The sequence below is a fragment of the Triticum dicoccoides genome, chromosome 6A, assembly GCF_002162155.2.
Source record: "Triticum dicoccoides isolate Atlit2015 ecotype Zavitan chromosome 6A, WEW_v2.0, whole genome shotgun sequence".
NCBI classification, from domain to species: Eukaryota; Viridiplantae; Streptophyta; class Magnoliopsida; order Poales; family Poaceae; genus Triticum; species Triticum dicoccoides.
This window is the reverse complement of record NC_041390.1, coordinates 612786948-612800593: the sequence shown is the minus strand read 5'-3', so window position 1 is coordinate 612800593 and position 13646 is coordinate 612786948. Positions and strand designations below refer to the sequence as shown.

Below are 13646 nucleotides of genomic sequence, written 5' to 3'. Positions count from 1 at the left end.
GGCGAGCGTCAGGGCCGGGTCGGGGGCGAGCACCGGCCGGGGTCGGGAGCGAGCGCCGGGGCGCGGCGGTGCGACGGGGGAAGAGAGAGTGGGGATTTAGGGGGGAAGAGGCGGGATGAAGCAGGTAGAGTGAGAATTTTGGGTTAAGTGGACATAGCAGTAGCGCGTTTAGACAAAACGCGCTGCTACTACCTTCACTAGCTGTAGCGGTTTAGATAAAACGCGCTGCTACTACCTTCACTAGCTGTAGCGGTTTTATCAGGAAATCGCTACTGCTATCTTGACTGTAGCTGTTTTATAAGGAAATCGCTACTGCCAGTTTTCCTTTTTCTTTTCCTTTATTTTCTCCCACTTTTATTTCCCGAGAGCAGTGAACGAAGGGAAGGCAATATATATTGCATCATTTGACGGTTAAATATGTATACAAAATAGGAACATATATATTACATCATTAGACCCATGCATAATAATGGCTAAGTGTGTATACAAAATAGGAACATATATATATATATATATATATATATATATATATATATATATATATATATATATATATATATATATATATATTACATCATTTGATCGATAACATACGGTTCCTCAGCGCTGACGTTTTCGTTTTTGAGTCAGCTTCTTTCCCTTCTTGTTCGTCGAAGAATAATTGAGCCCCTCATTGTGACTTTGCCTTTTCCACGGAGTACGATTTTTCTTAGGTAATGTAGTATTGATTCTTCTTTTGACGTATACTTCATCATCACCATCATCTTCCCTCATTGGGTTGCCGTACTGATCATAGTCTTCCTCGTTGGCGACTCCATCCATTCCAATGATGTTACTTTTGCCTCTCCTCACGACAACACGACTGGGATTGCATGGGTCGGTTATGAAGAAGCATTGTGTCATGTGCTTAGTGTGTACCCATGGCTCATTTTTGGCGATAGCGTTCATGGTAGCACTCTTGGCGTCGGGTATAGTCATGGTAGTGAAAATCCGGTTTTCTCTTTTGACATTCTTAGCCCATATGACACGGAACATCGTCATGTTGTGCAGTCCAGAGTAGTCAAGCTCCCAGATCTCCTCGACCCTTCCATAAAATTGTTCAGTTGCGCTGTTGTCGCTGCCGGTCATGCATTCCATCGTCACCCCTGAGTTCTGATCATCACTGTCCATATCTTTGGCCTCCGTGTAGAACGTGTATCCGTTGATATCATATGCCTGATAGGTTACGAGGTTGGGCGAGGGGCCATGTGCTAAGGCGTATATGAGCAGTCCGTCCTTAGAGCCCTCCTCCGGGGGATTAGCAATAATATGCTCTTTGAACCAATGCAGGAAAGTGGAGTTGTTCTCTCTAGTAACTTCGGCGTCCGTCCTGCATACCCCCCGGTCACGATACTTCTTTGCGATAATTTCTTTGTGCAGTGCCACGAAAGGATCTACCTCGTCTAGGTGTTGTAGCACTACCAAGTTTGCTCTGTCAAAGTCGCTGCATCGATCTGAGTATGCCACGTGCAGTTCCCTGTGATCGTTGCAGTGACCTTCTCCTTCGAGCCTCCCATCGTGCTTGTTAACGGGCAAACCAACACTAACACCAGGCGGCTGGTCTGCGCCATATAGAAAATTCTCACCGAAAGAGATGCACTCTTGTGTCACATAGCCCTGGACGATGCTTCCATCCGGACGGGACATGTTATGAACGAATCCTTTGATGATCCCATTCATCCTCTCAAATGGCATCATGTTGTGCAGGAATGACGGCCCCAGGTCTATTATGTCATCCACAATATGGACACACAGATGCCCCATCACGTCAAAGAACGCGGGCGGGAAGTACATCTCAAGCTCATTCAGTATCACAACGATCTCTTCCTGTAGCCTTCGGAGCTGCTTCACACTAATCGACTTTCGAGAGATGACGTTGAAAAAGTTGCAGAGACCAATAAGCGTGTCACGGACGTGCTTGTCCATTATCCCTCTAAGGGCAATGGGTAGTATCTGCGTCATCATCACATGACAGTCATGGGACTTCATCCCGCTGAACCTTTTCTTGTCCCTGTCAAATCTTGCAAGTCTTTTCTTGCCTTCGGCCCATCCTTGGTCTTATCCGGCATGTTCATTAGTGTTGCGAGCAAGCTCTCAAGGACATTCTTACAGATATGCATTTGATCAAGGAAATGAGGTGTATCGAGTTTGTGCCAGTACTCCAAGTCCCAGAACACAAACCTCGTCTTCCATACCTTCAGCAGCGGCTCCGGCGCCTTTCTCGTCGTCTTTCCCGGCGCGGGGCACTCCTTCCAGTTTTTCAACAGCTCATCGATTTCGGCACCACTCCGCTTACGTGGAGGTCCTCGATGCTCAACGTGACCATTGAATAGATATCCACAGTTTCTCCACGGGTCGTCCTGTTCGAGCCATCTTCGATGCCCCATGTACATGATTTTCCCAGACCCACCATCTTTCCTTGACGTTAGCTGCTGAGACGTCGTATCATTCATGCACCGCGTGCATCCGCAATATCCATGGCACACCTGGCCTGCCACATATCTGTAACCGAGATAGTCCTGCACTGTCATGATCAGCGCAGCTCTCATGTTGAAATACTCGCCTTTGCTGGCGTCCCATGTCTTGGCCGGTGTTTTCCATAACGTGTCTAACTCCTCTTAAAGTAGCCCCAGATACAAATTAATATTATTTCCTGGTTGTTTCGACCCTTGAATAAGCATGATCATGTGAATGTACTTCGATTTCATGCACAACCAGGGGGGAGGTTGCACATCCATACAAACACGGGCCATGTGCTATGGTTGGTGTTCTGGTTGCCAAACGGATTCATGCCATCGGTACATGCGCCGAGCACGATGTTCCTTGCATCACATTCAAAATATCGATAGAAGATGTTCAACGCTCTCCACTGGCTTCCATCCTTGACGTGTCTCAGCTTTGGATCATCTCCATCGTCGGGCTTCTTCCTCTTCGCGTGCCAGCGCATTAGCTTTGCTTCCTTGGGATCTACAAAATACCTCTGGAGACGGGGAGTGATCGGTAAGTACCATACCACTTTCTAGGAACATTTCTTCCCGGCCTTCTTGTATCGAGAAGCATTGCACACCGGGCAGCTTGTTTTTTCCGCGTGCTCCTTCGATAAATTATGCAATCGTTGATGCATGCATGGTATCTAACGTGTGGCAGATCAAGAGGGCACACGATCTTCTTGGCCTCATCAACACTACTAGGACATAGATTACCCGCGGGAAGAACATCCTTTAGGTACTTGAGATGCTCGTCGAGGCTAGTGTCGGTCCATTTGTTTTTAGCCTTCGTCTTCAGGAGTTGGAGCCTGAAACTCAAGCGGGTCACCTCAGGATTGCAACCATCATACAATGGAGTGTTCGAGTCTACCACCAGTTGCTCCAGCTTAGCCTCCTCTCTAGAAGTAGCTCTCTCAGTACTCGTCCCCTTGCGAAGCAATGCTTGAAAATGAGGGTCCCGCACGATTGAACTTAGTATCGACGAACTCTGCTGCGTGGATTCCATGTCGTTCTCTTCGCCGCCATGTCTGGCCCCTTCTCCGCCGCCATGTCCGTCCCCTTCTCCGCCGCCATGTCCGGCCTCTTCCTCGCCGCCATTATTGATCATCTCTTTGTCTTGCACCGTGCCATCATTGCCTGCCCCGTCGGCATCCTCAACATCGTCATCCTCATCTTCAATTATCCATCGAGTATAGCCATCCATGAAACCAGTCATGAGCAGGTGCGCTTCGACACGACCATCGTCATGGGGGTCGAGCCAAATTATTCCTTTGCATTTTTGACACAGACATAAAACCTCTGTCCGGTTATTTTCTTTCATGTCCTACACCGCCGACCGCAACCACCTGTCCACCATCGTTCCACTGACCATCGTCAACTCTGCATGGTAATAATAAAGAAATTGATTATAAAAATGCATGCATGCATCAAAGTCATACAAAAATTCAGCATGACCTTCCTTAAAAATAGGACATATATAGATCTAGAGTTTGGCCGGAATTCGTCGAAACGGAAATAAATCGACATTTCGGTAAAACATACACAACTCAAAAGCACAATTTGGCATCAACTCATGCCACACACACAATTTCCATAAACATATCACACACACATAAACATATTTCCATTTTGCAAAAGCATGAAATTTTAATCACCTATATCTCGAGATCGAGCACACGGTGGAGATAATGATGTAGGGAGATCAAAAGTGCAAAAAGCTCTTCTTGACAAAGATAGATCTAGTTAGGGGGCAAATAGGTCACTTAACTAAATGCTACATCTACCTAGCTACCTAATTTGGGAGGAGACAGCTTCAACTACTGGAGGGGGAAGGAAAAAGACAAAGGAGATGCATTAATGGAGGTGGTGTAGTTAGGTAGGAGTAATGAAGAGAGAGAAAGGTAGGTAGAAGAGGGAGAGTAATGGGGGAGAAGTATTGAGGAAGAAGAAGAGTGAGAGTGGGAGAGGTAGGGGAAAGGGAGAGGAGGGGGAGGGGGAGGACGGGTGGGGAAAGGTGGTGGGTGCGGATTAGCAGTAGCGCGGTACGTAAAACGCGTTGCTGCTAAGAAAGTAGCAGCAGCGCGCTTTCGGTACAAGCGCTACTGCTAACCGGGACAAAAAGTGTGCTCGATTTGAAAATTAGCAGCAGCGGCCTCAGAAAAACCGTGCTACTGCTATAGCTATAGCAGTAGCGCGGCTTGCGGCACCACGCTGCTGCTAAATGGAGTTGGGTGGGCACTGTCGGTCGATATTTGTAGCAGCGCGGGTTACGCCGAGCGCGCTACTGCTAAGCACTTGTTAGTAGCGGGTTTTCCACACCAGCGCTACTGCTAATTAGCAGCAGCGCTCCTTTTTGAGCCGCGCTGCTGCTAAGATTCTGTGTATAGGGTTTTCCCTAGTAGTGTCGGGAAGGAAGGGAGGAGCTACCATCACCGACGGTCGAATATATACACCACGTGAGCTGAGAGTTTTCAAGAAAATACTCGACAGATCGATAGTCAACCCATGATGAATAATAATGATCTAATTTAGTTTTTGTAGTACATATGTTTAATTTTATAAGTTCAATCTTTGAATTATGAACATAGTAAATGTCGTCCGGTGATGATAGGCTCCCGGAGTGCGACTGGTGCGGCGACAACCGGGGTCTATGCAACAGGCCTCACCTGGTAGAAGGTCGGTGCTTCAGTATTAAGCTCCACGAGACCTTCGATGTTGAAACGGTACGCAACGATGAGAAGTGTTTTTTCGTAATTAAGCACAACTTCTACTTCTTCAACATGTAATTTCCGTCTTTTACAATTCGACTAGCTTATCCCATGCCAGGCAAGACGTTGTGTCTTGGAGAAGCTGGATTTTGAAGATCATGAAAATATGGAGACAAAGATAGTTCACCTAAGGACCCATCATGGTTATGATTTTGCTGTAAATGTATACAATTCTGAGAGTGTATCCCATTTTAGTTGCCCGAATTGGGAAGCACTTTGCAAGACGTGTGATTTTCATGATGGTATGCTTGTCACCTTGGATCTTGGTGATCCTGACATCGACGAAGAGAATATGGACATTTGGGTCCTTGTTGATATGCTTCCAATTCTACCGCTATGTGAGTTTCTTAAACATATTTATTAAGTAATTTATATTTTTTATTTCAAAATAGTTGACAGCTTATTTTCATTGATAGATTATTTTCATTCTTCAAAAAATTGTACGGAAGATGGTAGACAGAACCTACTACACCGATGGCGCGGAATTAACTTATCAGGAGAAAGATCATCTTATCTCATTTATTATTGATGTTCAGAATTACAATATCAATTATCAAACTCATGCACATTATGGTCAATACATGTCACTAGTGCACGTGTTGAACTATGGTAACATCCATGGAGATGGCATGGTAAGATTTTTTTACTATTACGACATCCGTGCATCTTTTGCATATATTCTTCTAAAGCTAAACTACATTGCTAACTCCAATGTTATTATTATGTTTTTCAACAGAAAATCCCAAAGGATTGTGTGCATGATCTGATGTTTCCAAATGGTCGGCTTGATGTTGTTAGCTTACGGCCAAGTCTGCCTAGGATTCACAACTGTTCATACCGAATTTCTAAAACCGATGAAGACATGACAATCAAAGAATGGAAAAAATGTATGAACAATCATAGGGAGCTATCTGGAAGCAACATTATGCGAAGCGCAAGAATTGGAGACAGGATAGTCTCCATTCTCCATAATGGAGAGTCGGGGCCTATCTTGTTTTATACTATTTTACCTTAGAGAGGGTAGTAGGTCCTATGAGAGAGGAGTAGGTCCTAGGTACAATGTGTTAGAGTTGATGATGATGAGGAGGATTTGTGATTATGACTAGTGACCAAGTTGTTATATGACAATGATGTATTATGTGTTAGGGAACGTAGTATTTCAAAATTTTCCTATGATCACGCAAGATCTATCTAGGAGATGCATAGCAACGAGAGGGGAGAGTGTGTTCACGTACCCTCGTAGACCGAAAGCGGAAGTGTTTAGTAACGCTGTTGATGTAGTCGAACATCTTCATGATCCAACCGATCCTAGCACCGAATGTACGGCACCTCCGTGTTCAGCACATGTTCAGCATGATGACGTCCCTCGAGCTCTTGATCCAGTTAAGGACGAGGGAGAGTTCCGTCAGTACGAGGCGGTGATGATGAAGTTACCGACGCAGGGCTTCGCCTAAGCACTATGATAATATAACCGAGGTGTTAAACTATGGAGGGGGGCACCGCACATGGCTAAGAGATTGTCTGTTGTGCTTTGGGGTGCCCCCTGCCCACGTATCTAAAGGAGGGGGTGGAGGCCGGCCATAGGGGAGCGCGTGCCATAGGGGAGTCCAGCTAGGATTCCCAATCCTAGTTGGAGTCCTCTTCCAGACTCCTCGTCATGTCCGTGATCTCATCCGGGACACTGAACAAACTTCGGTCATCAAATCACATAACTCATAATACAAATCGTCATCGAACGTTAAGCATGCGGATCCTACGGATTCGAGAACTATGTAGACATGACCGAGACACATCTCCGGTCAATAACCAATAGCGGAACCTGGATGCTCATATTGGCTCCTACGTATTCTACGAAGATCTTTATCGGTCAATCCGCATAACAACATACATTATTCCCTTTTTCAGCGGTATGTTACTTGTCCGAGATTCGATCGTCGGTATTATCATACCTAGTTCAATCTCGTTACCGGCAAGTCTCTTTACTCGTTCCGTAATGCATCATCCCATAACTAACTCATTAGTCACATTGCTTGCAAGGCTTATAGTGATGTGCATTACCGAGAGGGCCCAGAGATACCTCTCCGATACTCGGAGTGACAAATCCTAATCTCGATCTATGCCAACTCAACAAACACCATTGGAGACACATGTAGAGCATCTTTATAATCATCCAGTTATGTTGTGATGTTTGATAGCACACAAGGTGTCCTCCGGTATACGGGAGTTGCATAATGTCATAGTCAGAGGAACATGTATAGTCATGAAGAAAGCAATAGCAATAAAACTAAACGATCATTATGCTAAGCTAACAGATGGGTCTTGTCCATCACACCATTCTCTTATGATGCGATCACGTTCATCAAATGACAACACATGTCTATGGCCAGGAAACTTAACCATCTTTGATTAATGAGCTAGTCTAGTAGAGGCATACTAGGGACACTCTGTTTGTCTATGTATTCACACATGTACTAAGTTTCTGGTTAATACAATTCTAGCATGAATAATAAACATTTATCATGATATAAGGAAATATAATAACAACTTTATTATTGCCTCTAGGGCATATTTCCTTCATTATGATGATAAGTTGTTAATGATATGATGATGATGATGATGATGATGATGAGTTATTATATCATTGGGTGAAAGAACCGCGGATTAGTTTCAAGTGATGTAATAACTTATTATGATGTAAAAACAATCTCTAAATTGCTACTATATGAAAACTTGTATAATGGTGTATGAATACGACATAAAATAAAAAAATTAATAGAATATGTAATAATAGTAGTAGTGCGGGCAGAGAAGCGCGCTGCTAGTACTTACCAGGAGCGCTTTCTGCAAGACGCACTACTAACCCACGCTACTGGTAACCTTTAGTTGTAACGTCCCGCGTTACTGCTAGGCCAAAAACTAACGCTACTGCTAGGCTTTTTCTTAATAGTGTGTCCCTATCCCACCTCCTACTTTTTGCCGGTGTCCGACACCTAGCCGTGGACGTTGTCTGTCAAGGTGAGGTCGACAATCAATGTGCACGGTCCGGCCTTGTGGTCATTTCTGCCCAGCGCGAACGACGTGGAGCTGCTCGTCGACGAAGCCCGAATCCTCCACGACCATCATGACGACAGCCTACTCGATCGCCAAAGATTTTGCCGTACGGGGGCCAATGCTGCATGAGGAGCTGCAAATTCTATGGATGCTCCTCCTGCAGCACCTCGAACGAGGAAACCGGCGGCGGCGCGCCTACTCTTGTTGCTCCTCCGCCGGCAAACTCAAAATAATTTAAAATTTTGTGTTCACATTATAAAATCTGTGAACTTTTTTGAAACCAGAGAACATTTTGAAATTTGTGTTTTTTTTTAAATTGAAACATTTTTTGAATTCCAGGGAAAAAATATAGTTTGTAAATATTTTACGAAATTGATTTCTTTTTCAAATTTGAGAACATCTTTTGAAATCGCAACTTTTCTAAAGAAGAAAAAATACAAAAGCACAAGAGAAATAAGGAAATAAAAACAAAAAACAAAAGCATTGGCACTCGCATGGGATCCGGCTTGCCTGCTCCCTTTCCATGCTCCCATCCGTGCTCCCACTTCATCATACGGCTGTCCTTTTCCCTTTTTCTTTTCTAATCTAATCATCTCCCCCCCTGATTTTCAGGGGGTGGGGCCGGGTCTTATTTTCTTCCAATCAAATCAAGCCACGTAGGCGGGAGCACGGATGGGAGCATGGGAAGGGAGCAGGCAAGTCTCGTCCACTCGCGTGGGAGCAGGAGGTGCGCGTTTGGGCGATGCGAGTTGCCCTATGCGGGGAATAGGAGATACTCGTAACATTATTACTGATTTAGTTCTTCTTCTTCTCATTACTGATTTAGTTTTCTATTAAGGTAGGCCCTGTTTTGGTGTTTCGTAAAGGGCCTTTGATTTGGACGACCCGGCCCTGGTCCATCTTCCATGTCGCATGGCATCTTCTTTATAGTTTTCTCTATTTTGTTAATGTACAGTGAAATAAAAAAAATACAAAGAGAAAGCAACACGGCAAAAAAATTGTACTAGAATTAGGCTAGGTGTAGAGGTGCGAGATTCCATCCAAAGCTCCTCTTTGAAACAGTAGAGCCACTAGAACAGTTCCTCACCTCCTGATCAAAAAAGAACAGTTCCTTACCTTAAATACGACTGAGCGCCTGTGGTGGGAGAGCTGGTCGACGTAGTTAGGTCATGATCGATCTAACTCAGCGCCGGCCCTCGGCCGAGTTGGTCACATGCAATAGCAATAACATACTGTACTACCAATACATGCCGGGTCTTTCTGTGATTCGATCATGGTTGGCGATCGGCTTGGAGTACGTCGTAGGAAACATGACGCACGTACTAGTAGGAAGAGCAGGAAGGAACCTTTCAACGTGATGGAAACCAGAGAAGGGAACATGCATGCACGGTCGGCACGTGACGAATATACAAAGGCTGGAGCATACAAAGTGTAGAAACTACTGGTAGTACAAATGCGCCGGATTCCTTGTCTTTAAAAACAGCACGTGGAAATAGTTTACGAGCGCGTGCGTTGAAGGAACGCCGGAGCGGTCAAACCTCGCCGACATGTGGGCCAGGTCGCGTGCGGCCGGAAGCTGCCGTGAGTGCTGGCTACCACGCGTCGCTGGCGATGATATCGGCAGCGCCTGCATGCATGCATGCATGCATGCATCCATGGCCCTGTCTGTCGGTCAGCGGTAGCTTCACTTGAACCTTGAATGCTCCGATTGCGGCTGCCGCGGCAAATAGTAGTAGCTTATATACGCCGGAGCGGAAAAAAAGGTTTTCTTGATTTAATTTGGCCGTAAACGACACACGTATACGCCATCGATCGTCCACTTCCTTGTCAGCTGCGGCAGGAACAGCGCGACCGCCCGCCCCGGTAGCCCATGGTATACAATGACATGTGGTTTTCGTTAGTTATCCATTTGATTTTTTTTATGTAAGTTATCCGTTTGATTTTGAAACAGACAAATCTTTTTTCTTAACAAACATCATATTCCTACGCACGTAATAACACGTTGACAAAAACTATAAGCACTAGTTTAATTTAGCCCTTAACTTCCCCCGCACTTTTAGCTAACCCTCATTAGGTTGAACTACTATACGTAAAGTTTTTATAAAATCCATAAGTAGGAATAGCATTGCTCTTTTACTAAACAAACATTAGCTTAGCTCCTACAAATAAATGTGCCACGATTAAACTGCAAAGCTTTCTGAATTTCACATAATGCGATCTGTTGCATCCACATTTTATACTGGTGTGCACACTAGAATTGTTTTCTAAAAAGAGTCTGATTGGTACTTTGAACATGTGATCGACCAAATGAGAATGTGGAAATAAAGCACAATAAATATGCACAAATATACTTAGTAGCATGGAAAAGATATTAGTACATAGAAAAAACCCAAAGATTCAATCAACAATAATAAAAAAGGGAAATATCATCCATAAAAAATATGAAAAGCATACACATAACACAATAATCATTGCACACTACACAAATGCACATTTTGAAACTGTTGAACCAGTCTATTATATTTATGATGTGCAACTGGCCAAAATAAAATTTGAAAATAAAAGTAAATCATCAAATATATTAGTAGTAGAACTGAATTATTCAAAGTTTTAAGTATACATGTTACTAATTTCGGGACGTGCAACTCGTATATTTAAAGTTCAACAAACCAACTTAAAAAAAAGTAAAAGGACCAGAAAAATAGTTATGCACATTACCAATAATAGAATGGTTGCATAGTTTCAAAACATGTTGCTAAATCTCAGATTTAATCAACTCTTAGTCGATGCTATGCTCATAAGATTTTGCATGGAGATCCGTGAAAATTTTCTTTTTTTTATATGCTATGCTATTTGACTGAGACTTGAAAGTGCAATCTCAGTGAAATTTTGATTTCCCTAGAAAAATCAATCAGTTATTGAAGAAAAAAGTGGAGATCGGTTGAAATTTCAGCGCAGTGTAGGATATTCATTCCCACAGTTTGCAGAGAATGATCAGCGGTACGTACCGGAGACATCTTCTCTATTACACCACTAATTTTATCCATTTGATCAGGCCATCGATATCGTTCCGTGCAAAGTCAAAATAAACTAAGAGCACGGAGCTGGCGAAAATTACTCTTCAACCAATCTACGCATGCAGTGGCTAAACTTCAACGGTACCGGTGTTTCATGCCCACAGAAACGGAATCTTTCAAGCGCAAAGGAGTAGAAGAACAGAAAGGACCAAGCAAGGGGTCGATCGATAATAGAAGGATGAATCACAAAGTCAAAACGTGGAGCCGCTCTCATCTCGTGGTCAGCGCCGTGGGCCAGCTCAACACCGACCCCCCAAGTCAATCCAATTGAACCCAACCCAACCCGTTTTACTGTGTCATTCCATGCAATAATCTCTAATCTCTTGTGAACACGCGTGAACTTCTTCGCCTCCCTGCCACCCCTATAAAACGCACACCTGCTTCCTCTCCCCTTTGTTCAACTCTACGGCAACTTGGTCAGCTTCTTCCGCTCTCCACCACATCCATTTCCCGAGCAATCTCTCGCGACCTAGCTTCTTCTTGGATCTTACAGCAGGCTATGGCGATGGAGGGGCCGTCGGTGGAGGTGCCGCCGTACTTCCTTTGCCCGATCTCGCTGGAGATCATGCGGGACCCCGTCACGCTCGCCACCGGCATCACCTACGACCGCTGCAGCATCGAGCGCTGGCTCTCCGACGGCCACGCCACCTGCCCCATCACGCAGCAAAAGCTCGCGGAGGCCGACCGGGAGGCCACGCCCAACCACACGCTCCGCCGCCTCACCCAGGCCTGGTGCGCCCTGCACGCCGTCGAGCGCTTCCCCACCCCGCGCCTGCCCCTCGACGCCGGCCGCGTCGCCGCTATCGTCGAAGAGGGCCATGGTGCGGGCAGGCAGAAGGAGCTGGCCGCGCTCCGGGAGATCAAGTCCATCATCGCCGAGAGCGACCGCAATAGGCGCTGCGTTGAGGCCACGCCCGGGGCCGTCGAGTTTCTCGTCTCCGTCTTCAGGAACCATGCCACCATGTCCAAGTCGGCAGAAGATTTGTTAGAACTGTCTCTGGATTCCCCGTCGTCCACGAGCTCGCCAGAGGAGGACGCGCTCAGCGTCATCTGCTCGCTCAAGCCGTCCAAGAAGAGCCTGGTCCGGATCCTCGAGAAAAACGGAGACTTCCTGGACACCCTGGTGTACATGCTGCGGCGACCCAGCTACCGGTCCCGCTGTTACGGCATCCTCCTGCTCAAGGCGATGGTGTCTGTGATGGAGCCGGCGCGTCTCATGGCGGTGAGGACCGAGGTGGTGCTGGAGGTGGTGCGCCTGGTGTCCGACAGGGTGTCCACCAAGGCGGTGAAGGCGGCGCTGCACGTGCTGTGCCGGCTGTGCCCATGGGGCCGGAACCGCGTCAAGGCCGTGGAGGCCGGCGCGATGACTGTGCTGGTGGAGCTGCTCCTCGACGAGGGTGGACGGCACCCGACCGAGCTGGCCGTGGTGGCCATCGACCATCTCTGCGGTTGTGCGGAGGGGCGGTCGGACTTGGTGGCGCACCCGGCAGGGCTGGCCGTCGTGTCCAAGAAGGCTATGCGAGTGTCCCTGACCACCACCGAGAGCGCGGTGCGCGCTCTGCACGCCGTGGCAAGGCATTCGCCGACGCCGGCCGTGCTGCAGGAGATGCTGGCCGTCGGGGTGGTGGCGAAGCTGCTGCTGGTTCTACAAGTGGACGCCGGCGAGCGGGCCAGGGCCAAGGCCAAGGAGCTGCTCAAGATGCACGCTAGGGTTTGGAAGGACTCCCCATGCTTGCAAGCGCACCTCAAGGCGCATTACCCTTGCTGATTTCGTCACGCCGATCGTCTTCGTTAGGAGGAGGAGCACATTGCTCTCTTTCAAACTCTCTTTGTACAGTAATTATCTACACAGAATATTCAAATTGCTTAATTGATTGTAAATAGTTAATTGGGAGGAGGAGCGCATTGCTCTCTTTCAATGTCTCGTTGTAATTATCTACACAAATTGTCATCAATGATTGATTGTATAATAGCAACCCCAAAAAATGATTGTAAATAGTTTTTTAAGGGCATCTCCAACGCCGATTCTTAGGGCATCTCCACTAGGCTCCCCAACAGGCCTCCCAAGAGCACTTTTTTAGCGCCGGTTGTAAAAAATCGTCCCAGTCAGGCACCCAAGACCTTATTTTTAGCCGGATTTGACAAATGTTACGGCCGGCGCGCCCACCCCACACCCAGCTCTCAGGGGGGCGGGGGGGAGGGGGCAGCTGGGGACGCCGGCGTTT

General features: G+C 46.4%; 1 protein-coding gene across 1 annotated transcript; it reads left to right on the top strand.

Moving 5' to 3' along the window:
• The first annotated feature begins 11840 nt into the window (after nucleotides 1-11840).
• Nucleotides 11841-13329, top strand: LOC119314628 (E3 ubiquitin-protein ligase PUB23-like). Its single transcript, XM_037589343.1, has one exon. The coding sequence runs from the start codon at nucleotides 11921-11923 to the stop codon at nucleotides 13187-13189; it is 1269 nt and encodes a 422-aa protein (XP_037445240.1). The 5' UTR covers nucleotides 11841-11920; the 3' UTR covers nucleotides 13190-13329.
• The last annotated feature ends 317 nt before the right edge of the window (nucleotides 13330-13646 follow it).